The following is a 27644-nucleotide window of genomic DNA, read 5'->3' as shown; positions in this document are numbered from 1 at the left end:
AGGGGTTTCTTTCCGTTTTTTAATATCGTTAATATGCTCAAGGATACGTCTGCGGAACTCTCTGAATGTCTTTCCCACATAGTCAAGCGGGCATGTACACTGCGCCAGATAAATCACACCTTTGCTCCTGCAATTGGAAAAGTCTCTGATAACATAATTAATACCCGTCGCTGAGCAAACATTGATTTTCGTGTTATTAATATAGCTGCAGGCCATGCATGCCCCACAGCGGAACGTTCCCAGAGGTTTACGGTCCAGCCATGTCCCCTCAGGGGTTGGTCGTACATAGTGGCTGTGTACTAGGCGATCCCGGAGACTGCGGCCTCGCCTAAACGTGATGCTTGGGCGTGCAGGAAGTACGTCCGCAATGCCTGAGTCCATCAGGAGGATGGGCCAGTGTTTCGTGATAATCTTACGGACCTCCTTATTCATGGTATCATAGGTGGATATAATCCTCATGATGTCACCCTCCTTGTTGTTTAAATCCCTGGGTACCAGTAGTGTTTCGCGGTCCCTAGAGACTGCACTCTGGAATGCTTCCCGAAGTACATTCTGTGGGTAGCCCCTAGTTCTAAAACGATCTTGTAGTTTTCTGGACTCTTGGAAAAAACTATCATGATTGGAACAGTTTCTTTTCATGCGTAAATATTGCCCTCTTGGAATGCCCCTCTTCAAACTCTTGAGATGATGACTCTCCCAATGAAGGAGGCTATTGGTGGCGGTTTCTTTTCTGAAAGTAGAGGTCACTAGTCTATCTCCTTTTTTGGTAATTCTAATATCCAAGAAAGTGAGAGACTCATGGTGGAACTCGGAAGTGAATGCCAGACCTAAATCGTTGATATTAAGTGCCTTTACAAATAGCGCAAATTCTTCATCATTACCGTTCCAGATTATAAACACATCATCGATGTATCTTGTCCATAAAGTGATCTTATCTACCCACCAGGTCTGTGTGTCTGGAAACACCACTTTATCCTCCCACCAGCCCAGGAAGAGATTAGCATACGATGGGGCACAGGAACTCCCCATCGCTGTCCCCCTGAGCTGGTGGAAGACACGCATGTCAAAAAGAAAGAAGTTGTGAGTGAGAACAAATTCCAAGAGCGGCAAGACAAATTCGTTGTGATGCCTATATGTGACGGCCCTGGTTCTGAGGAAATCAGATACCGCTTCCAGACCCCTTTCATGAGGAATACAACTGTACAAAGATTCTACATCTATGCTTGCCAGTGAACAAGATGTTTCGATACTGATGGATTCAATCTTTCGTAAAAAATCCATAGAATCTCGCGTATATGAGGGCAGAGCTGATACGAAACCCTTAAGTACATGGTCGATATAGATCCCACTGTTTTGTGTTACCGAGCCCACCCCCGATACAATAGGGCGCCCCTTTAATGGAGAGGTGCCCTTGTGGATTTTAGGTAAACCATAAAAAGTAGCAATCTGGGGTGTGCTCGGCAACAGAAAACGGTATTCAACATCAGAGATGACCTTTCTAGAGAGGCCATCCTTCAAAATATTCTCCAGTTCTTTCAAGAAAATATCTGTGGGGTCCGAGGGCAGCACTCTATAACAGCCGCGATCATTCAATAGGCGTTCACACATGTGTTTGTATTCTATGTGACCCATAATCACTAGGTTCCCGCCCTTATCGGCAGGCTTGATTATTATTGTAGTATCTTTTTCAAGTCCCCGAAGTGCCTCCATCTCCTGGCCAGAGAGATTGTGGAAATGTGATGAGTTAGCGGGTAATCTTTCAATTTCCTCTGTGGTCATTTGTAAAAATATTTCTATATGATCATAGTTCATCGGAGGTGCAGGTTTTTTACTTTTGGGTCGAAGATCAGTAAATGGACCTTGACCAGGTGTCCGTGTACCTTCCTCCATTAGATCACAGAGGATTTTGAAATCCGCATAATCACTTTCTTGTAACCCCAATTGCTCACAGGTAGCTTTGTTATTATTTTTCATAAATTTATGCCATTTGAGTTTCCTTGAAAATAAATTTAGATCTTTGGTCCACACAAATGCATCAAACCTAGTGGTAGGAACAAAGGATAAGCCCCTTTTGAGGATACTCTCTTCAATGGCACTAAGGGTCCGTGTGGAAAGATTTATGATCTGTAACTCATCAACAGCAGCCTTCCTAGTCATGTTACCTAAGTGATTATGCGGATTTCAAAATCCTCTGTGATCTAATGGAGGAAGGTACACGGACACCTGGTCAAGGTCCATTTACTGATCTTCGACCCAAAAGTAAAAAACCTGCACCTCCGATGAACTATGATCATATAGAAATATTTTTACAAATGACCACAGAGGAAATTGAAAGATTACCCGCTAACTCATCACATTTCCACAATCTCTCTGGCCAGGAGATGGAGGCACTTCGGGGACTTGAAAAAGATACTACAATAATAATCAAGCCTGCCGATAAGGGCGGGAACCTAGTGATTATGGGTCACATAGAATACAAACACATGTGTGAACGCCTATTGAATGATCGCGGCTGTTATAGAGTGCTGCCCTCGGACCCCACAGATATTTTCTTGAAAGAACTGGAGAATATTTTGAAGGATCGCCTCTCTAGAAAGGTCATCTCTGATGTTGAATACCGTTTTCTGTTGCCGAGCACATCCCAGATTGCTACTTTTTATGGTTTACCTAAAATCCACAAGGGCACCTCTCCATTAAAGGGGCGCCCTATTGTATCGGGGGTGGGCTCGGTAACACAAAACAGTGGGATCTATATCGACCATGTACTTAAGGGTTTCGTATCAGCTCTGCCCTCATATACGCGAGATTCTATGGATTTTTTACGAAAGATTGAATCCATCAGTATCGAAACATCTTGTTCACTGGCAAGCATAGATGTAGAATCTTTGTACAGTTGTATTCCTCATGAAAGGGGTCTGGAAGCGGTATCTGATTTCCTCAGAACCAGGGCCGTCACATATAGGCATCACAACGAATTTGTCTTGACGCTCTTGGAATTTGTTCTCACTCACAACTTCTTTCTTTTTGACATGCGTGTCTTCCACCAGCTCAGGGGGACAGCGATGGGGAGTTCCTGTGCCCCATCGTATGCTAATCTCTTCCTGGGCTGGTGGGAGGATAAAGTGGTGTTTCCAGACACACAGACCTGGTGGGTAGATAAGATCACTTTATGGACAAGATACATCGATGATGTGTTTATAATCTGGAACGGTAATGATGAAGAATTTGCGCTATTTGTAAAGGCACTTAATATCAACGATTTAGGTCTGGCATTCACTTCCGAGTTCCACCATGAGTCTCTCACTTTCTTGGATATTAGAATTACCAAAAAAGGAGATAGACTAGTGACCTCTACTTTCAGAAAAGAAACCGCCACCAATAGCCTCCTTCATTGGGAGAGTCATCATCCCAAGAGTTTGAAGAGGGGCATTCCAAGAGGGCAATATTTACGCATGAAAAGAAACTGTTCCAATCATGATAGTTTTTTCCAAGAGTCCAGAAAACTACAAGATCATTTTAGAACTAGGGGCTACCCACAGAATGTACTTCGGGAAGCATTCCAGAGTGCAGTCTCTAGGGACCGCGAAACACTACTGGTACCCAGGGATTTAAACAACAAGGAGGGTGACATCATGAGGATTATATCCACCTATGATACCATGAATAAGGAGGTCCGTAAGATTATCACGAAACACTGGCCCATCCTCCTGATGGACTCAGGCATTGCGGACGTACTTCCTGCACGCCCAAGCATCACGTTTAGGCGAGGCCGCAGTCTCCGGGATCGCCTAGTACACAGCCACTATGTACGACCAACCCCTGAGGGGACATGGCTGGACCGTAAACCTCTGGGAACGTTCCGCTGTGGGGCATGCATGGCCTGCAGCTATATTAATAACACGAAAATCAATGTTTGCTCAGCGACGGGTATTAATTATGTTATCAGAGACTTTTCCAATTGCAGGAGCAAAGGTGTGATTTATCTGGCGCAGTGTACATGCCCGCTTGACTATGTGGGAAAGACATTCAGAGAGTTCCGCAGACGTATCCTTGAGCATATTAACGATATTAAAAAACGGAAAGAAACCCCTGTGGCTAACCATATCTGGGAGTGCCATAAGGGGGACCCAAAATCACTTAGATTCGCGGCTTTAGAGATAATCAGACCATCCCCTAGAGGAGGGGACTGGGACCGCAAGATCCTACAGAAGGAAGCCGAATGGATCCATCGGCTGCGGTCCCAGTCACCGAGGGGTCTAAATGAAAAACTCGTATATACATGCTTTTTATAGATCAATAAGCTTAAGTTTGCACGTATGTCATTGGAATTACTCAGCATACTCCCATGCACCTGATCCTAAAATAATGGATAGAATTGATCATCGACACGTAAAGTGTCACATTTATGTATATCGTAGGGGTAGTTTTTATCCATTACCCATATCACATCTATTGTAATATCCGGTTTTTTGTGCATCATTAACATGGCACTGACTGACAATATTCATTAATTTGTGGAGTTCACCAAAATGATGTTCTGTTATAATGAAGGGGCCGGCGTAAGACCAGTGCAAAATAAATTCACTCGTTTATTATTTACTGATAGATCCACATTGAAAGGATCTTAAAGCCCTAGGCCCCTTCTTTATGCCCTGTGAACAATGGGGGTGTTTAGGTAGCCATATGGTGGATACATATTTGAATATCTTTATCCAGATACCCTATAATCATATGTCTGACATATATTCGAACAACCTTATCCCTGTGCATGAAGCGGCAGTGGCCCTGGATCGACTGTGGGTGGAGCGCACGAACATCTCTCAGTGACGTGCGCTCCATCCTCCCGCTTCCTGTAGCACAGTGGCCCCGTATTGGCTGAGTGTGGAGCGCACTAACATTTCCTGGTTGTGTGCGCTCCATCCTCAGTGACGTGTGCTCCTGTGACGCATGGGGGAGGACCAATGGGGCTCTGTTTCCCCATTGGCTGGAGGTGGAACGCACGGCCATTTTTAACTTTCGGCGTGCGTTCCACCCTTTCCCTATGATGGCCTAAGCAGCATTATCGTAACGGCTGCGCATATTCGATAATAAATATGCGGCGCACCCGTCGTTTAGGTTTAGGAGATAGCCAGATTATTTTAGTGTCCTCTTATTTAGGGGATATTAGGTTCTTTTCTGCAACCTATTTTGGCTCCTCCCCATAACAGGACCACATGACCAACACCAGTACTCTTGATTGGCCCCTCGGATTGGGACAAGCCCCATTTGGCTATTTAAATCTGGTGGGAACTCCACAGAAATTGGAGCTATATCACATCTTGCCCCCTGGAGGCCCTGACAACATGTTCACCTAGAAACCGCTGACCTGGACATCTTCCCTGTGGACCAGCTAAGTATATTCTTCACTGGTTTGAAATCCGTTGATCTTTACACAATTAAGTGCGGACGTTTGTCTTTAGTCAGTCATTTGGTCTTTGGGTTTCTTTTGTGTTTTTGGCCTCCAGTTGTATGATTTATCGATATCTGTCTTTGGCATATACTTTGTCCCCTGATGAACCCCTTCAATGAGAGGAGGGGGGGAAACGCGTCGGGACACGTGATTATCTAACCGGTATCTTTTTCTACATTTACTATTACCCGGACATCCATATGGGATAGTATGTAAAGGGCACTATAAGGATAGGCAGTATAGGTACGTGGACGGAGTGTGCCTACCATCAAGACACATCTCCGGGCTGAGGAGGAGGTAAAAAGGGATATTGCAGGGACAGAAATGGTCATGGCACGTATGCCCTGACGCGTTCCTCCCCCCCCCCCCCCCCCCCCCCTTTTTTCTCCATCCCATATTGATCCACTTGTCTAATCCTGCTCGTTCATATGTTTGTTGTACTGTTTTTGTCTTGCATTTTGTTGCACTAGGTGTCCCTCTTTCAGGGAATTTTTAAGTGACCGCAATAAAGGTTAAATTTTAGGTAGTCGTACCTCAGTGATTTCGTTAACTTTCAGTAAGATCAGAATCTCAGCACATCTCCTTCTGGCTTTCTTCTCTCTCAGCTCTCTCTCTGTACATGTGCAGCAAGTCTCCCCCGCTCTCTGCCTCCTTGTGCACTATTTATCACGGCCCATCACCCTGTCTATCTGACTTGTTACACACACAGGCATCTTCAGTGCTCAGTAAAATGCTGTAGACTAAAGACATACTCTCCTCAGTTATGCTCAGTAACAGCTTTGATGGAAGACTCTTTAAACCCAAGTGACAGTTACACTTTACGCATATTTTTTTTTTTTTAAGTATGCATACTGTGTTATTATTATTAAGCTGCTCTGCACAGTACAAAGAGAGAAGTCTCTCCCTCATATTACACAAACAATTGCAAGAACCTTTGAATGAAGTACTGTAAAACTAAATGAAAAAATGAGTATACCATATACAGGATGCACAAGTTCTTTTAGTGTCCATGGCAAACCTGGCAATCGTTCAGGGTTGCCAATTACCCAGAAAAAATGGCATTTTTCCTTCTGCCTGCGTTTGGACTGCACATGTGCCAGTTTGTAACATGCACAGTACAATCTGAAGCAGCTTGAGCCAAATCATGTAGGGAAGGAAGTGGGATGATGCAATGCAAGGAACAGAGGATAGAGAATACAGATGTTGTAGAAACACTCAGTCGGCACTCTAGTTACAATAGTGTGTTAGAGCCGAAACGCGTCACATGTTGGATGCATATCTAACAATAAATTGAAAATGTATTGAACTATCATGTCAGTCTTTTTCCGCTAAGGAGAATATAGATGTGTCATTTCGTACCTTTCCTCTTGACTAGACATGTCCTGATATGTGTGTCACGAGATGACCAGCTTTTCAAACAACATGATTTTTCAATATTGTGTTACAAGATATCTAGCATGTTGTGATATTGTATTGAATTGTATTGAATTTGTTTCATTAGAGCTAAGGTAAAATTGCACAAATCTGTATATGATCCTCCAGTCCTCTTTCTATGGCTGCAACAGGGTCACTGAGTCAATCCCATGCAGTTTGGCTAATTATAGTCAATGTTAGTAAATGTATATAACATGCTTTTGGAAACTGAAAACTATACTTATAACAGCATATTTATAATCTGCTTGTCCTTGTGGAAAACTCGACCTAAATGATACCTACAACACCTGGCAATATTCCCACTGTCAGTTAGCATTTCTCAATGGTATATAAGGAGACGCCACCGATGGGTTTGCACTGCAGAGTTCTCAGGAATCATCTCACAATGCTCAGGCTTCTCGTGCTTACTGCTCTTGTCATTTGCGGTAAGTTCTTCCATATTTTGCCATGCCATGTTAGATTTTTTTATGTGTAAGACAACGTACTGATCATTACCAGTCATTCACATGTTTGCACATGCACATTATAGCTAGCGCACCCTGCCATGTTGATGTGGGGGAGCTCTCTATCTAATATGTGTGTATGGATATCATAAGTTTCCAAAAAGTATTGAAACTAATTTACACTGATCATTTTCACTTATATAGCATAAATTGACAATGTAATTTTAAATGTAGATTCTTCTTATTATACGTAACATTATAAGTAATATTGTGGATATATTGTTTACATCTGAACTCTCTCCAAATACAAAACCTCTTTTAGGGTACTTTCGCACTTGCGGCAGGACGGATCAGACAGGCTGTTCACCCTTTCAGATCCGTCCTTCCGCTATTTCGCCGTGCCGCCGGACCTCCGCTCCATCCCCATTGACTATAATGGGGACACGGGCGGCGCTCCGGCGCAGTACGGAAGTGCACGGCGAAAGGCCGCCGGACTAAATGTCCTGCATGTCCGACTTTTTAGTCCGGCGGCCTCTGACCCCGAACTGCCGTACTGCGCCGGACCGGCACGGCGCCGGACCGGCACGGCGGAATAGTGGGAGGACGGATCCGACAGGGTGAACAGCCTGTCAGATCCGTCCTGCCACAAGTGTGAAAGTACCCTTAGATAACTACTGTTGATCCACAAACCTAGAAGATATGCAATATGCCCTTGAATTTAAGAAAGGCTTAAAAAATGTTTTCCAATTTTCATATCTATAATTCTGGCCATAGGACAATGTCACGATGATGACATCAGCTATTTTGAAGACATTGACAATGAAAATGGACGTGTAGTAGGAGGAACTAACGCAGGAAAGAACGCCTGGCCCTGGCAGGTCAGTGTTCATTTTTATGTACTGAAGGATATGACATGATATATATATATATATATATATATATATATATATATCTATACTGTTAACCAATATTCACTACAGTGATTAGAGAAAGAAGAATCATGGTTTTCCATATCCATATTACACCTTTTGTAGGCTTATTTCTGTTATCTGATGAGCTAATAGTGGTTTAATTGCTGCCAATTTTCATTAGTAGTAACTGAAATAAATTATTCACATGCTGACTTCCTGGTGAGCTTGCGCATATACATAGCAGCCAATCAGAACGGGGCGAGTTAATAGAGTAAAATCTATAGGGGCAACAACAAAGAATCAACAGCAGCATTAATTTCCTTCATAAGCAAACAGGTAGGGACTCTTACTGCCAAAGAAACTGATAGACATTGTAAATATGCTGCAGTCGCCAATCAAAACTGTGTTCTATTAGAGCAAAGAAATAAAGCAGCTCTATTGGTGTTGGAAACTCCATTGAGGGCTTCCTTCACACAGGCGGCACTCCAGTGAATGATCCTTTATTGCACCAAAAGTGATGTTTCAGCTCTCTGTGAGTTTTGTTCAAGATAAAAATGTCAAAGTGAATGTTCGAAATCTTTGCTAAATTATTGAAAAGGAAAACCTATATATTTATAATATATAAAATATTGCCTTGACATAAATATTTATTTAGGCTACTTTCACACTTGCGCTTGATCGGATCCGTTCTGAACGGATCCGATCGTAATAATGCAGACGGAGGCTCCGTTCAGAACGGATCCGTCTGCATTATATTAGCTAAAAAAAGCTAAGTGTGAAAATAGCCTGGGACGGATCCGTCCAGACTTTTAATGTAAAGTCAATGGGGGACGGATCCGCTTGAAGATTGAGCCATATTGTGGCATCTTCAAACGGATCCGTCCCCATTGACTTACATTGTAAGTCTGGACGGATCCGCACGGATCCGCACGGCCAGGCGGACACCCGAACGCTGCAAGCAGCGTTCAGCTGTCCGCCTGTCCGTGCGGAGGCGAGCGGAGCGGAGGCTGAACGCCGCCAGACTGATGCAGTCTGAGCGGATCCGCTCCATTCAGACTGCATCAGGGCTGGACGGCTGCGTTCGGGTCCGCTCGTGAGCTCCTTCAAACGGAGCTCACGAGCGGACCAGCGAACGCTAGTGTGAAAGGAGCCTTACTTTTACTCAGCACCTTTGGCAGTGATTTCAGCCTCCAGTCTTGGGTATGAGGCCACAAGGTTTGCACACTTCAATTTGCAGATTTTTTACTCTGCAAATCCACTCAAGATCTGCCAGTTTGGATGGGGACCATCACCAGAAAGCCATTTGTCTTCAGAGATGTTTGATTGGGTTCAAGTGAGGGCTGTGGCTGGGCTGTGTGCTTAGGGTCATTGTCTTGTTGGAAGATGACCTTCATCCCAGTCTGAGGTCCTGAGCATACTATCTCTGCACTTGGCTCCATTCAGCTTTCCCTCAACTCCCACAGCATGATACTGTCACCACAATGATTCGCTGTAGGGTTGGTAATGGGCAGGTGATAAGTGGTCCCTGGATTCCTCCAGACATGATGCTTAGAATTGAGGCCCAAAAGTTCAATCTTGGTTTCATTAGACCAGAAAATCTTGTATCATACAGTCTGAGAGTCCTTTAGGTGTTTTTTGAAAACTACAGATGGGCTATCATGTGTCTTTTACTGAGGAGAGGCTTCTTAGGCCATTCTGCCATAAAGCTCAGATTGGTGGAATGCTGAAGTGATGTTTTACCTTCTCGAAGTTTCTCCCTTCTGCACTGAGGATCTTTGGACCTCAGCAAGAGTGATGATTGGGTTCTTGGTCACCTATCTTACAAAGGAGTTTCTCCCCCAGTTACTTAGTTTGGTGGGGCAGTAAGCTCTAGAGTCTTGGCTCTTCCAAACTTCTTTCATTTAAAAATTATGGTGGCCACTTTGCTCTTGGAAACTTTCAAAACTCTATCCCTGAGCTCTACAGGCAGTTATTTCCTCCTCGTGGCTTTTTTTTTTTTATTGCTTTGATAGACAGTATTATTTGCTCTGACAATGTAGATCAGATCAGGAGAGAAGACCAGAGAAGACCAGGATATAGTCCAGAGATAAACCAAAAGACAGACATACAAGTAGGTCACAGAAGAAATTGTGAACAAATTCTTGGAAAACTGCACGAGCATTGCAGAGGCCAAATGGCATTACAAGGTACTGGTAGTGGTTGTCATAGGTGTTAAAATTTGTTTTCTATTCATCACTTTCACAGATAGGCATCAAGTTGTAAGCCCCTCGGAGATCCAATCTTAAACGTCTTGGCAGAGGATATTTGTTCTATACTGTGATATTAGTCAGACCACAGTATTCAATACATAGCTGAACAGAATAATTTCTTCCTGTTCACAAAGAAAAATCTAGCTACAGCTGGTGAGGAGGATTTCCAGATTAATCCACTGTCATGGTTATCCTTAAAATAGACAGACATAGCCTGGGTCTCAGGCAAAGATAGAAGGTGAACATAAACATGTGAGGATGTGGTCAATCACAGGAGCATGAAGTCAGAGCCACAGCAATCCCAGCAGGAGAGAACTAATATAGATAGAAGGTGACCTTCTCCAAAAACAGAACTCCTACCTGGAGACTGTGAAGGTAGTACCACTGCAGAGCCCAGCAAAGCAGGGATAGTGTTTAAATATTGCAGCAGTTGCTCCTGGTCACCACGCTTAGTCAGCTCTTTATATACTTCAGGCAAACCCAACTTGAGTGGGACAGTGGTTCTATGGCCTGAGCAAACTTTAACTAAGCGGATACAAATTAATTATGTCACATGAACATATATTACTTGGGGCTACACATAAGGGTGTTATCTAAATGGCTCCCCAGGTCTTCACTATTTAACCCATGTACAGGGATCTGGACTCTGCTGCAGGGGAACCACCAGGTGGCTACCTATTGGAGTAGTCTCTCTTTGAGTGACCACTGATCCTATGGGGGTCAAAGGACACTGAGGGGCACCAAGGGATCAGACAAAAGCATATTCAGGATCAGGATAAGGCCAGGGAAGACAGAGTACAGGAAGTTGACTAAACATTTCAAAGTTAGGGCTGGTAGCACAGGGTCAGTATGGAGATTAGGCAAAGGTTAGAAAAAGCTGAGTTTGGTTCAAAATCCAAACATCAAGCAGAGGTCAATACACAGAACAAGCAAGCAATTTGGCACACCTTCACAGGAAACTAGTGAACTAGAACTAGGCTGCAATCTTCCCACTGGGAAAATTCCCTAAGGTGGCCATGCATAGGCTGGAGAGAAAGATGGTTTGTACCTGAATTGATCCTGCAGAGCGATTTTCTTGAGTCTGACCTGAAACGAATTTCATCTCTAATATTCTCCTTTAAGATGAGTATGACAAAAATGATTCACTCACGGAAGTAAACCTTAAATGGATGCTAAAAGTAAATAGTAGCTAATCTTGTCTTCACAGTTTGTCAGTCTGCAGGATGTTTGAATGTCTGTGAAGAAAACAAAAATCCTGCAGAAAACTGGAATTAATCTAATGCTGATATATTGACATATTCAGCTGATAAACTGATGAAGAGTGGTGTATAGCTAAAGAGATGTGGCTTAAGAATCTTTATGCCCTACTGAAGGAAAAATATGAAAATTATCTCATGTTAGCCAAAGAGACTCCTCTTGTGTAAACAACTGTTTTGGAGTTCTTGTCCCTCATCTACACATAAGTAGCTCTTCTCTTTTTTTTTTTAAAGGAACCTCTTTTGGTTGACATTAATTAATTTGTATCAGTTTCAAATGCAAGTGTCTAAAAATAGCATCAAAGGCAAGCGTGAGAATAACCCCTTACAAACTGTTGCATGAATATATACATTGTGACCGTAGGCTGTTAACTGTAACCTGACATATATGTAAGTGACAGGTTATAGTACGATCTGTTGGCGCCACCTACCGCTGTTAATACACAGCTTCAGCCTCAGTAAAGTTCTCAAGAACTATAGAAAGTGGTTCCAGGCTTTTGATCTGAGGGACAGTCTAAAGTTGAAAAAATGTAACCAAAAGAAGGCTATAAAACTCAGCAAGGTCCATTTCTCTGCCGTATAATTTTATTGCTTGGAGTGAGAGGGACCCTGCTGAGTTTCATAGTTACCTCACGACACAGTGTAAACTGTTCCTGCTGTCATTACATTAACTCCCTTCCTGCCCTGAATCTAAAAAATCCCCACATCTCATATATATATATATATATATATATATATATATATATATATACACATACATATACATATGTATGTATATATGTATATATATATATATATAATGAATATATAATATAAAAATATTTGAAAAGTTAGGCTAAGATATAGTTAGAGTAGGTAATCTTTTTATGTGTGTAAAATATACAAAATACATTTTCGTCATTTAAAAATTGTTTTACAAATAGTTATAGTTATTAGTTTTAGCTGTAGTTAATATACCATATTTTTTGCCCTATGTGATGCACCTGTCCACAAGACACAACTAGGTTTTAGAGGAGGATAACAAGAAAAAATGTATTTTTCATTAGACCCCAGATCAGAACCCTAATCAAACCCCCAATGTTGATCTGACCTCAGATCAGATCCCCAATGTTCATAAGAGCCCCAATTCAGACCTTAGGTCAGACCCCAATTTGAATGACCCCCAATCAGACCTTAGAGCAGAGCCCCAGTGTGAATAAGAGACCCATTTAGACCTCAGATCAGACCCCCATGTTAATCAGAGCCCAGAGCAGAAAAAAAAATCCTGCAATGGATGCCGCCACGCCTAACATCCAGCGCTCTTCCTAGTCTTCCTGCCACGATGTGCTGGGACCTGACGTTGCACAGCATGAGGTCAGAGGGCACGCCGATGTCTTCACACTGTGTGCAGGTGACAGCACAGTGTGCGGAGACCTGCAGAAGACCAGGAAGAGCTCCTGTACTAATGGAAGCGCTCATTAGTATTTGCTCCATAAGATGCACTGACATTTTCTCCCACTTTGGGGAGAAAAAAGTACATCTTATAGAGTGAAAAATATGGTAAAGTCTTTAAAGAGGACCTTTCACCTTTCCTTAATTTAAGTTGGTTCAGGTATTTTCAGATACATTCAGCACTTTTGTGTAAAAGAAGCTCTATTGTTGGAGATAGACACTTCTTCACCTGTGAATGTTGTGGTAGAGAGTCTAGGCCAGAAGGGCAAGATCGCCCAACTATATGCATTATTGGTTAAGGCACTATTTAATAAGGATGTCTCCCTGGGTCAGAGGGCTTGGGGAATTGATTGTCCAAAGGTCACGTTACAGGAATGGGGAAAGATATTTGCTTATTTAAGATTAGTATTTCATAATTCGAATGACATATTGGTACATTTTAATATTTTGCACAGAGTGTATATCACGCCGAGTTGGCTCAATAAATGTGGTTTAAGAGAAACTTCAAATTGCCCACAGTGTGATGCAAAGCGAGCAGATTTTTTTCCACATGCTTTGGTTGTGTCCAATTCTTAAAGTTTACTGGGGTTCAATACAGAATTTTATCACCCAAAACTGAGGGTAGTAATTCCGGATACTGAGTGACCTAGCTAAGGAAAACATCCAAGTATAAAAAGATTCTTTTTATTAGAATTATGTTTTTAGCCAGACTGTTGCTTACTAGTCTGGACTTCAAAAACTACTCCAAAGCTCAATGAGTGGTTATATTTGGTTAATAAGGTCAAGAGATACGAGAATGTTTTATATAACCAAAGATATTCTGAGGAAAAATGGTCTAGGATATGGGGAGATTGGAAGTGGTAGCTCTTTTTTATTGTTCTTCCCCCCCCACACACACACACTTTACATATCTATTTATTTATTTTATTTTTTTTTCTTGCTTTTTTTTTTTTTTTTTGCCTTCATTCTTGAGGAGGGTTTAGAGACGCATCGCAAGAGAGGGAGGGTAGGTTTGGGAATAGAGACAATAATTATAATGCCATAAAAAAAAAAAAGAGAGAGAACCTTTCACCACTCCTGACATCTACACTTATGCAGTGACGTACACACAATCCATGGGGCCCCGGTGCAAAACTGATCCATGGGGCCCCCTCCCCGTCAACCCCCCCAACCCACCGCCGCCCCCCCCCCACTACCATTCACCCAACATGCCTCCCAACAGTACCGCCAAATGCCAGAATAATGAGAGAGCGAGAGAGAATGTTTTAAGGCATTTTTATTACTTTAGTTTACATACATTTCATTAATATTTGGTACCATTGCCCTTAAACTGTATGACTTGGGTCAAACATATTGGATATCCTTCCACAAGCTTCTCACAATAGTCGGTCGGAATTTGGGCCCATTCCTCCTGACAAAACTGGTGTAACTGAGCCATGTTTGTTGGTCACCTTGCTCACACCTGCCTTTTCAGCTTTGCTCACAAATTTTCAATAGGATTTAGATCAGGGCTTTGTGATGGCCACTCCAAAACATTGACTTTGTTATCCTTAAGCCACTTTGTAACCAGTTTGGCAGTATGCTTCGGGTCATTGTCCATTTGAAAGACCCATTTCTGCCCAAGCTTTAACTTCCTGGCTTATGTCTTGAGATGCTTCAGTATTTCCACATAATCTTCTTTCCTCATGATTCCATCTATTTTGTGAAGTGCACCAGTCCCTCCTGCAGAAAATCAACCCCACAACATGATGTTGCCACCCCCGTATTTCACAGTTGGGATGGTGTTCTTAGGCTTCCAAGCTTCTACCTTTTTCCTCCAAGCGTAGCAATGGTCATTATGGCCAAAATGTTTGATTTTAGTTTCCTCAGACCACAGAACATGTCTCTAAAAATGTAGGTCTTTGTTCCTGTGTGCATTTGCAAACATTAATCTGGCTTTTTTTGTTTCTTTTGGAGTAATGGCTTCTTCCTGGCAGAGTGGCCTTTCAGCCCATGCTGATACAGTACTTGTTTCACTGTGGATATTGACTCAATCTTACCAGTTTCCTCCATCATCTTCACAAGGTCTTTTGTTTTAGTTATTGGGTTGATATGCACGGACCAAAGCACTATCATCCCTGGGACACAGAACCCGTCTCCATCCTGAGCGGTATGATGGCTGGACATTCCCATCTTGTTTGTACTTGCGTATAATTGTTTGTGCAGATGAACGAGGCACCTTTAGGTATCTTGAAATTGCACCCAAGGTTGAGCCAGACTTGTGCAAGTCCACAATTATTTTCCTGATATCTTGGCTGATTTCTTTAGACTTTCCCATGATGCTACATAAAGAAGCAGTGTGTTTCAGTTGTGCATGTAAATACATCCACAGGTGTGTGCTTAGGCAAAAGTATAAAATGTCCAAATTTCCCAAAGATAAATACCTTGGGGAGAGGGGTGGGTCAACATCTTAAAATGTCATCACTTTATGGGTGTTTCTAAGGTTCTGGTACTGTACAACATCTGTTCTAGCAGTATGGTGCTATAAAACCAGCAATAGAAAAGTAGGCCTCCAAAATCTAAAATGTGGTCCGAGGCTTTAAAGCCTTTCAACCTTTTATATGAAAAGCATATATATGGTATTATTCCAAACAGCAGGAGTGTACCTGTGTGAATGTGTGGTACTATGTGCCAGATTTACCATTACACTTACATCTTACTCCACTTTTACATATGTCCAAAGTCACTTTTGGCCAAGTCAGATTTATTAATGGTCCTTTAATACTGTGATAAATGTGGTTTGACGGTAGCAGTTTATCCTTCAGTAAGCGGCTTTACAAAAGTCGCACGTCTTTACGAAAAAGTCGCATGTTCTATTATAAAGTTGCATAAGATAAACATGGTCCTCACTGGAGTGAAATTGCGCAATTTTTTTGCGACTGTTTTAAATTGTCGCAATAGTAAATCTGTCTAGAGATTACGGTAATTTACATAAGAAAATGCGCCTACTTTCCGAAAACTGGCGGGCATAGCGCAGAGCCAATAACAGTCGCACATTTTTGTGCAGTTTTTTGTCTTGAGCTAATGATACATCTGGCCCTATGTCTTTTTTCAAGGCCACATGGTGAATGTGAAAAATAGGCCACTAAATCACAAACATTTTAGAAAAAAAATTATATTTTAATTTTCTCCGCATATTTCCATTTAATTTTCCTATTATTGGCTTTCTCCAGGTTTCTCTTCAGTATCAGTCTGGCAGCAGCTGGTACCACACCTGCGGAGGCTCCCTGATCCTTGCTAACCGCGTGCTGACCGCTGCTCACTGTGTGGACAGGTAATCATGTCGTTTTTAATATTTTCTCATTAGGGGAGATTTATGATAACTGATGTAAAGGAAAATTGTCTTCGTTGCCCACAGCAACCAATCAGATTCCACCTTTCATGTCCACAGCTCTTTTGGAAAATGAAAGGTGAAATCTCATTGGTGGCTATGGGCAACTAAGCTAGTTTCACACTAGCATTAGGCATCTCTGTCAGGGAGCAGCCTGCTGGAGATGTCTGGATCCACTGGCACTGCCAGATGTTACTTGATACCTGCTGGCCCATTTAACTATAATGGGGACCAGTGTAGATCTGGCTACTACCTGGCAAACATGCCAATACTGGGCTAGACAAAAAAACTCTGTGCAGGTTGCAGCCGGATCTTCACTGGTCCCCATTATAGTTAAATGGGCCAGCAGGTATCAAGTAACATCTGGCAGTGCCAGTGGATCCAGACATCTCCAGCAGGCTGCTCCCTGACAGAGATGTCTAATGCTAGTGTGAAACTAGCTTAGTTGCCCATAGCCACCAATGAGATTTCACCTTTCATTTTCCAAAAGAGCTGTGGACATGAAAGGTGGAATCCACAGAGAAAATCCACAGAGATCCAGCAGGCTGTGCCCTGCTGGAAAACCATGCCGGATCTAAAAGCGCTAGTGTAAAACTAGTCAAAGCCACTTTTCCTTTATACCAGTTTGATAAATCTCCACCATTATGTTATATTTTTCTGGGGTATAGTTCAGTGTTAGTGAAACTGCTGGAAGCCCTGGTAATATGGCCAAAATACATACAGTAAAATAAAACTCCCCTTCAAGGGGTATTCCAGTTATGCAACTTTGTTTTTTGTAACTCCTGCATCGTTGGTGTGTATGCGATGCACTTCAAACTAACCTGATACATATCAGCCCGGTGAAGTGAGATAAGGAAAATACTGAGAGATAGATAGTGAAAACCATACAGACACATTGTAAGAATAGCAGATGAAGCAGATAGGGATAGACCAAGTGCATATCTCCCAACCTTTGAAAATTGTAAAGACGGACAATATATGCCAGCAATTAGTTTCCGTCTGGCCCTGTCAATCAACAGGAGGAGGGGGCGTTTTTTTTAAAGGAAGATGCAGCGGCTACCAGCAAGTAACCGCCCTACCTGTTGGTAGAGAGGTAATTAACATATTATAAAAGTGTGGTTTTTAAAGAAACTAGACAACAGAAAAGGGTGAGAGCACTATATATTGAAAAATCGCACTATAAGGATTTTAATTGGCCCAAAAATGAAAAATTACTTTTGAGGAGTGACAGAAGCCCTTTAAGCATTAATTTCCCAGGTCAAAAAGAGGGACTTTTAAGGTTCAAAGAGAGACAGAGGGATTGGGTCAAAAAGATGAACCATCCCTCCAAAGGAGGGACCGTTGGGAGGCATGCAAGTGGCACTGAGCAAGATCTACACAGGCAAGCTAAAAAAAAATAATCAGAAAAAGCTACAACAATACCTCAGCTTACTGCTACATGTCAGTGTGATTCAGCAAGCCAGCTTCAGGTGATGTAGAGCACCGCTCCCTTACTTGCCTTGTGGAATCAGCAGACAGCTCCTCCTCTCGGCAGACAGGAAGTTCAGAGCAGAGAGGCCCCAACCAGAGCTAGTCCCAGGTGCAAACAGAGTGCTGTCAGCATCTTTTGCTGCCCCATTGAAACAAACGGGTCCGCATCTGAGCCGCAAAAAATACGTCTCAGATCCGAACCGAAACAACGGTCATGTGAATGAGCCCATAAGTAGATATTACTAGACAGTGCAAAAACGTTTATTACAGTATAACAGACATTTCGACCACCCTGCAATCCATCAGTGGTGGCCATGCTTGCACACTATAGAAAAAAGCACCAGCTTATGCATGCTCCCACGGTGCCAGCCACCAAATAGTCTGGATTGCAGGGTGGCCATAATCCCTGGAAACGAGCAGTGTATAATGAGATGAGAAAATTAATCCAGCCAGCAAAGGAAGCAATACAGATAATAAGAATATATTAGTAAGTGCCTTGTATTAACTTCCACCACATGATAAATGCCTCACCAGAGGGAAATACGTGTGGTATTATGTAGCACACCTAGTAACCAGTGGTTCTGAAGCATGCAATGTGTTATTGCACAACAAAATATGGAAGTGGTTTTCCATGACTGAACATATTTTTTCTATATGGTTTATAAATGTCATTCTTGTTTTCCCTCAAAGAGTTCTTAACTTCCGTGTGGCCCTTGGAGAACACAGCCTTAGTGCCAGCGATGGCACTGAACAGTACATTTCCGTCTCTTCTATCAAGCAGCATAATAGATGGAACTCCAACAATGTTGCTGCAGGGTAAGAAATTGACATACAAAAAGTTTTCACAAGCAAATAAATGGACTTACATTAAGATATAATACAAACTTTTCTATTCGACCATTATTAAATAAATAGTGATGCAAAGTTATCAAAAATTCAGCATATTATTAAAATGCTGTTTTCTCTGCAAAGCGGCCATGGACCGAGATGAGACCAGCACCATTAGATTCAGCTGACAAGGGCACATCTTCCATGTTAGCTGGTATTCTTGGTATTTAGGGAGAAATTCCCTTCAAGGCCAATAGATAGAAGCAAATTGTATAGGAGTTGGTGGTCTACTGTGTCAAATACTGCAGAGAGATCCAGAAGAATGAGTTGAGAGTGCTTACTGTTAGATTTAGCCATCAGGAGATCATTGACACTGAAAAGAGCAGCTTATGTAGCGTGTAGGGAAACCAGATTGTAAGGGGTCAAGGAAAGGGTTAATAGAGAGATAGCAGATAGTAACCAAGGCATTTCAGAACTTTGGAGAGGAAAGTGGTATTACAAACAGGTCAGTAGTCAATAAGTATTATTAGAATTAACACTTCTATACACTACTATACTGTTTTTATTACTACTATTATACCGAGAGCTGTTGTTATTTTTATCTTTTTTTATTAATCGCTGTTTATTTAGCGCCAACTGTCACATAGGCTGCAGTAATGTACTTGTAACACTCACCCTCTGTAGGCAGGGTGCATTGTAACTCACCTCACTATGGTGCAGTGCCTCCACCCGAATCTTGCTGGGAGCTCTATATGAATGCATGAGTCTTCTTTTTCTGCCATGGGCCGACTCAGGAAGCCCCCAGTTAAATGAATAAACTAATTTATTTGGGAAGAGTAAACAATGTGAGCTGAATAAGAATGATGGAAATGACAAAACCGAGCACAGAGCACATAACAGCACATTTACAGTTCTGTAGGATGGAGCCCCAAAGTGGTGGGAATGGACTATATTCCAGGCCTAACTGGTATAACTAATAGTAATGTTATCTGAGATAATATGGAAGGATTACAAAGGGTTAAGATACTGGGGGGGATTTATCAAATTGATGTAAAGGAAAAGCCAGTTTTCCTTTAAACCAGTTAGATAAATTACTCCCACTGTCTTTAAGGTGGACTTAGACTGCCCAATATTTGGGCAGATTATTGAGAACGACTGTTCTCGATAATCTGCCCATCTAAATGTGATGGCGATCACTTGGTGGACAAGCAAAACGCACATTCATTAGGTAATCCTGCCATTCGTGCAGGCACCACCAATCATCAATTCTGGACAGGAGATTGTGAGGTCTAAACAGCGATCTCCTGCCCAGAAACAAGGATTCTGTATGGGGGTGAGCGATCGTAATAGTTATCCCTCGTCCTCATACCGTGAAGGAGATTGCTTCTGATTGTGTCCAAACATTGGGATCCTGTTGTGGTGGACATTGACACATTTTTTTTTTTTAAACCATTGGTGCACTTAAAGGGAACCTGTCACCAGGATTTTGTGTATAGAGCGGAGGACATGGGTTGCTAGATGGCCGCTAGCACATCCGCAATACCCAGTCCCCATAGCTCTGTGTGCTTTTATTGTGTAAAAAAAACGATTTGATACATATGCAAATTAACCTGAGATGAGTCCTGTACGTGAGATGAGTCAGGGACAGGACTCATCTCAGGTTAATTTGCATATGTATCAAATCATTTTTTTTACACAATAAAAGCACACAGAGCTATGGGGACTGGGTATTGCGGATGTGCTAGCGGCCATCTAGCAACCCATGTCCTCCGCTCGATATACACAAAATCCCGGTGACAGGTTCCCTTTAATTACTGCTGTTCCTCTCATGAAGAGTTCTCTCACTAAATCCTCAGTAGCAGTACAATTAGTCCCAGCAAGGTGCACTCATGGGTTCTTGCAGCTAACACAATATTACCCAAGCATCCAGCTAGAGGCCACAGCATTCAGAACTATGGACACAAATGGAGTGGGGGGCAGAATCCTCCTGTGATACAGACCAGGACCTCCTTAGAATCAGGTTGTTCTGCAGAGATTGCGGTTTCAGGGTCCCCTCCTCTCTCACAGAGAGATGGTGGGCCGTCAATGCTGTCTTTGGGTCTCTGTGCTGTGTGCCCAAGTACAGGAATCTCTTCTCTCTGTAATGCACTCAACGTCTCTCTGTCTACTCTCCATGCAGCTGCTTTCAAGATGACCCCTGCCTCTCTTCTCTCTCCAGCCTTGTCCAACAATCCCCTGCTCCGCCAATCAGTCCTCCCCCCTGCTACTCCTCCTCTAGGCTGCAGGGGCTGGGAGGGGCAAGTAGTGCTGAGACGTGTAGTCCATTTCAATTCAGAAGAGCTAATATCTGCTGATGTGAATTCATGCTTGGAGTCAACTGCAGCATTCACTGTATACAATGCTTTATCTGCAGGGGTTACAACCAAACATTTCAAAATCTGCACCAGTAAAGAACGTCATATGACATGAGAAGCAAAGCTAATATAGTCACAATGCCTTGATTATATTTCAATGATTAAAACTCTCAATTATGTCCATTAATATTGTATGTTTGTATCATCTCCCATACAGATTTGATATTGCTATCCTGTGGCTGGCCTCCAGTGCTACCCTGAACAGTGCTGTGCAACCGGCCACTCTGCCAGACAGTGGAGCTACCCTGGCCCACAACTACGACTGTGTTGTTACTGGATGGGGAAGAACCAGCAGTAAGTTCTTTCTATACACTGGTTTCTAAACAAGGAGGTTGACTATATTTTAAGAAATCAATGGAGTTGTCCAGGATTTTGATAATGATGGTTTAGTCTCAGAATAGGCCAGCAATATCAGATTGGTGGGGGTTCAAAACCCCACACCACTGCTGATCAGCTGCTTCCTGTGCCAGATGCCAGCACCACAACTACACAGCTATATCTATTCTGTAGTGAGTAAAAAGAGCTGGTATCTCCACACTGCTCTCATTCACTTCAATCCATCTCAGCCCACTACACAATGGAAGGAACTGTGTAGGTCCGGTGCAGAATTCCAAAGCTGAAAGGTAACAGTAGATTAACTGGGGTGCAATATGTTGAACCCCCATCAATCTGATATTGATGGCCTATCCCTACATCACATTCATCATCCAGCCTGAGGCCCTGTGATAAATCTGGTGGAGGTCTAGAAAGCCTAAGTTTATGCTGTTCATAGGATTAATCTGGGCCACACACTATAGATTCATATACTCGGGTGAAATGGCCAAGCGCAGTGCCCCTGAGGACAACGTTGTGATTTCCTGTTAAAGTACTTATTTCTTTATGCACTTTGTGTACCAAATAGCAATATATGGACAATATATGGTTAAAACTGGCAGACTGGTTAGGTTACCAGGGTGATAGACTCTTGCCTAATTAGAGTATAGTCTTAGCAAAGCTACAGACAAGACCTACATGTGCAAATTAGGCCCAAGTCCAGAGAACCTTTCTTTCTTAGACTTCAGCTGCCGAAGAAGAAACTTTATCATCATTGTGCCCTTGAAGGAAACAAACCGGCCATCTTAAAAGGTCCAGAACCCCAAAGCTGTGCAAGATAAAAACACCAAGGTAGTTGCTTGTTTATGGCAGAAAGATTTTGCTACTGTGGAAAAGTTATACCTCCAGTACCCACACTCTGGGATGGACTGGCCATCCAGATCTAAATTAAGCACCCCTCAGCCCAGGAATTGCAGAAGTAGTTAACATGTACAGTATAGCATACCTATGGTTGCTTGGAGAAACTGCAAAGTTTCCTTAGAAGGAGAGTCAGGGATTACTACTGCCATCATAGTTTCGGCCCACACACATCAAGTGGATGGAGACCGTGATATACTTTGGAACTGCACCTTTTGTGACTATATGTACTACAACTCTCATCATCGATTCAGTAAAGAAAGAGCCTGAGCCTAAGGGCCTGATTATCGACTCCATCATAATTCCACTAGCCCTGCATCCATACTTCTGCCTTGCACCCTGCCAACCACCTAAAATCAAGGGCAGAAAGTCTGGGAATGCCCTGAAGGAAGCAAGGGTTCCCCGGCAAGTGACAAAGTGAGGACTACCACTACCCATCTCAGGCTACAACTACCACGCCCATCATCTCTGCCCTGCGCCTCACCTGTTGCTCACTCCACAAGTTAATGCAAAGTGGTAAAAATTTGTAAAGCTCAATATCATATGAGATACTGACCTGCAAATGACATAGAACCGGGGTGCCTGTGGGCCACCCAATTCAAACTCTGACACACTCTATGCACCCATGCTTCATCTAGAAGTTTTTAGGTGGGTCTTCAAATATAGTTGAAAATATTTCTATCCTTGCACTTTCCAGCCATGTTGAACAAAACTTAGCACAGTTACCACCACTGCTAAACAAACCAACATGCATTATGGCCACAATTACCTTCTAACCATAGCATTTATTGGCTTAAGGCTGTGATAGCTAACCTCCAGCCCTCCAGCTGTGGTAAAACTACAACAGGGATGTCAAACTCGTGGCCCTCCAGCTGTTGCAAAACTACAACTCCCATCATGCCTGGGCATACTACAGCTATCAGGGAATGATGGGAGTTGTAGTTTTGCAACATCTGGAGGGCCATGAGTTTGACATCCATGAACTACAACTTCCAAGATGCACACTTGCTTGGGTGTCCTCAGAACTCGATTGAAATGAATGGAGCATGTTGGGAGTCGTAGTTTCACCACAGCTAGAGTTCCAGAGGTTAGCCATCACTGGCTTAAGGTGTAACTGTCATTGAATTTTTTTTGTAACGTGTAGGGGCAGTAATAATTACCATTTTTGTATTATACTTTAGTTACTGAAATTGTACATTTCTATTAGAAAACTAGTCTAGTTGCAAATTTTCTACTGTTACACTGTTAATAAGAGTACAAATACGCGTATTTTCCTTCATTACAGCCAGCTTATTTTTTTTGCTGCAAAGGTTGTCCTATTGCACCTTTTTTCCAAAAAACTGTTGCCAATTTTCCTCATTTAGTAGTCAGTGTACCAAACCTATGATTTCTTATTGTTTAAAAAATGAAAAATGAAAGACCAGGGCCACATGAATGAGAATGTAGGTGGCTATATTTGCAGACATCAGTGGCACTGTTGTCACCAGCTGTCCAGCCAGTAGTAGTAGCAGCAGGCCACATTTCTCCCTGACTTCCAAACAAAGAAGATGACATTGTGAACTGGATGGCTCTCTCATCATCTCAGTCACAGCAGGATGATGCTGATGATGTCTGAGTCTGACACTGTGCCTTTTAGCCAGGGTTTAGCATATTCCTTCTGCTCCTCCTTGCAGACCCAAAAAAACTTTCATTTACATCATACCTGGCTTTACTGCACCCTCCTAATTGGGAGCCTTGTTTTGTCTTAAGAAGAGCCAACAACATACTATGTGCTATGGAAAATATTCAAGATAGTCTTCCTGTTGAAGAGTTGTGTGAGAAAAGTCAGGGTTTGGACTACCATGAGGAGGAGGTTCAGGAATTCATAGCTGTGTTGGTGGTGGCAGCAGTGGCCCTGGTAGCCATAGTGACAGTGGCACTCAGGGCAAATACAAAGAATAGAATTGTGAGGGGCACCATAAAGCTGATGAGGAGGAGATGACATCAGAGAAGAGGAGTAGTGGTGACGGCAATAAAGAGTAGAGCCAATGTACAGCTAAAAGTTCCAAAAAAACGATTATTGTTGTCAGTTTTAGAACAGGTAATAATGCTAATACTGTTAATGCAGACTCAAAACATGTCGGACCTAGACCAAGCTTGCCTGCTAGAAGCTCTTTGTGGATATATCTTGTATGGTAACTTATCTCCACGGTGCCTGCAGACTAAACTATTGCCTTATGTAAGATCTGCAGGATGAAAATAAGCCATAGGTGTTCCAACACAGCATCGACACCATGGCTATATTGCAACATATGAATTAGCATCAGAATTAGACCCAAATTGAATTTCAAGAAATACACTGGTTTCTAGTTACGCATGTGAAGTAGCTACATCTATAAGGAAATGTAACTTAAACAAGAGAATCACATTTTATTGCAATGATTATAATTAGAGATGATCAAAGTATTGAAAAATTCGATAAGGCTGCTTCGCTGAATTTTACAGAAGAATTCGCTTCACGACGAATTACTTTGTCACGAAGCACATTTCTTGGTAAGTAGTCGGTAAAATGACAGGGAGTGACGATTGCGCCACTCCCTATCATTGTACCCCTCAGATACCACATTCATCGCTGATCGGGGCATCTGACAATAATATTAAAGTGTAAAATTAAAAAAATAAAACAAAATCACACTTATCTCATCCATTTGATCGTGAAGAACCAGCCATCGCCATCTTGATTGAAGATCCAGCGTGAAATCTTGCGCAGCCCATGATAACGTCACCACGTCAGCCTGCATGGTGACATCAATAGTCACCACACATGGGATTTTGAGCGGGATCTCCAATCAAGATGGCGGCAGCCAGCTCTCAGTGCTTAAAAGGATGTTTTTTTTTATTTTTTTACTGCCATTTCAGGGAAAATCAATTAGTTACCGTGAAGCTTTAGCAAATTCGGCTGTGCGGAGAATTACATTTTCCCCGATATTCGTGCTTCTTCAATTCACTCAACACTAATTATAATACATAATAATATAATAAATTATAATTTCCTTACAGCTGGTGGACCTCTTGCCACTATTCTCCAGCAAGCCACCTTGCCCGTCGTTGCCCACTCAACCTGCTCTCTCAGCTCCTGGTGGGGCACCACTGTCAAGACCACCATGATCTGCGCTGGTGGAGATGGAGTCAAGTCTGCCTGCAATGTAAGTTGCATCTTCTTATAATGTTTACCTCTCACAGATGTAGTAGAGTTAAAGCATTTATTTTGTAGAGGAAGTTAATACAAGCCACTTACTAATGTATGGTTATTATCCATATTGCATCCTTTGCTTGCTGGATTAATTTTTCCATTTCATTATACACTGCTCATTTTCATGGTTATGACCACCCTGTAATCGAGCTTTTCAGCGTTTAGATGACATGGTTGTGCTTGACCAGGCTTTAATGACTGCGATCGGCATTTTTGCAGGTCGCTGACATTACCCATGGGCCTCTGCTGTTTGAACACCAGAGACCCACAGGCTATGGAACCCACTGCACGCACGAGCGGGCGCCATGTTTGAAGACCCTGCCAGGGTGCCACTGTACATGTATAACACTGGTAGCGAAGGGGTTAACTAGATGTGCTAACTAAACTAGTTGTGTTAAGCCGACACCTTCAATTGCTTTTCAATGGCTTTTGTTTTAGGATATCGCGATGAGTTAAAAAATTTAAGAGTTTGAGTGTTAACTGTGCTACATCCGTAGTTAGTGTAAGCATTAACCATAATTCTTAAATCTGTTCTACCAACATGAGATGAAGTACATGAATCACCTGGAGACATATGTTGACCATATGATGGTCATTGTTTAATTAATTCTACATTGTCCTGTAAAGCAGATATTAGTAATGTCAAATGGAATTTTTGTTTTATTCTATAGGGTGATTCCGGTGGACCCCTTAACTGCGCTGTTAATGGTGTGAACCAAGTCCATGGTATTGTCAGTTTTGGATCTTCTCTTGGGTGCAACTACTACCAGAAACCAGCCGTATTTACCAAAGTCTCCGACTACATCTCCTGGATTAACAGCGTAAGTGATGCATACAAATGTTGATATTATGCCCAGAAATACCTGCTTACGCATCAGTATAGACTATGATTGCAAAACATTTGATTGGACTTCAATAAACGTTTGATTACGGTGCTTTAGAGAAGAGGTGCCATGAAACCATGCGTAATGAAACCTTCAATAATACATACAGTTAGACAACACATTAGATCTTTTAAATCAAAATTGGGCAACAGTACTACTTCATGGATGCCAAGCATAGCTCTATATCACTTGAGTCAGCTGTATGAAGCTTTACTTTATTATGGGCGATGCTTTAATCTTCCAGACCTAGGAAAAATCACAACCAGAATTTGATAGGTAAGCACAAGAATAACTCATCTATTTTAAAAATGAGCAACCGGCATTTGATGACCTGATAGAACCATAATAAAGGTTATTTAGGCTGAGGGTTAATTGATCTGTTTTAGAATGTCCAAACTATAAAATAATCTGTAGAGATATAACATATACAAGTTAAAACAGACATTTTATACATGCTTTCTTTTGCAGAACATCTAAATGGATCACCACTTTTACCCTAGAAGGAAACCTGATAACGACCTACAAACTACCTGTTTTTTAATGATTACAAATTCCTAATAAAGTACTTACCTCAAGTAAATGTTTCACTCTTTACTTTCATGTACCGTATGATACATGGGGTTATACAGGGAACATCTCACTCAACATTTAATTAATACAGTTCATTCTTATTATCAACTTTGTGTCAAGAAGCTCACTGATGCCAGCTCCCAGCATCCGATGATTTGTTGCCCTTAGACCCAGGTCGTATGTATCATGTTACCCCAGTCCTTGGTGTCCATTGGTTTGATCCCTCTAACCGCTGGTATTCAAATAAGTATGCTCCTAATTCATGGTGTACAGGAGTTTGCTGGAAAAAAAACTATTTCTGCCTCACTGTTTTTGGTACATTTTGTAGATATACCATTAAGCAATGTGCATATGTATACTTCTTCTTAAAACAGTGGCAATATATCATGAGAGCATAATCACCTGACTTATACATGATGGGCATATTGTTAGTTTTACATTATAAAAGTGATTTTTGCTCAATTATAGAATAT

General features: G+C 42.1%; 1 protein-coding gene across 1 annotated transcript; it reads left to right on the top strand.

The window, feature by feature from the left end:
* The first annotated feature begins 7268 nt into the window (after window positions 1-7268).
* Window positions 7269-27146, top strand: LOC122931439 (chymotrypsin-like elastase family member 1). Its single transcript, XM_044285511.1, has 8 exons — window positions 7269-7308; window positions 8101-8204; window positions 16386-16486; window positions 18704-18829; window positions 21413-21549; window positions 25525-25670; window positions 26389-26538; window positions 27070-27146. Exons 1-8 carry the CDS (start codon window positions 7269-7271, stop codon window positions 27076-27078), a joined length of 813 nt encoding a protein of 270 aa, XP_044141446.1. The 3' UTR covers window positions 27079-27146.
* Window positions 27147-27644: the final 498 nt, after the last annotated feature.

The sequence above is a fragment of the Bufo gargarizans genome, chromosome 3, assembly GCF_014858855.1.
Source record: "Bufo gargarizans isolate SCDJY-AF-19 chromosome 3, ASM1485885v1, whole genome shotgun sequence".
Classification (NCBI taxonomy): domain Eukaryota; kingdom Metazoa; phylum Chordata; class Amphibia; order Anura; family Bufonidae; genus Bufo; species Bufo gargarizans.
Note: the sequence above shows the minus strand (reverse complement) of the source record. Positions and strands in the feature narration are given on the sequence as shown.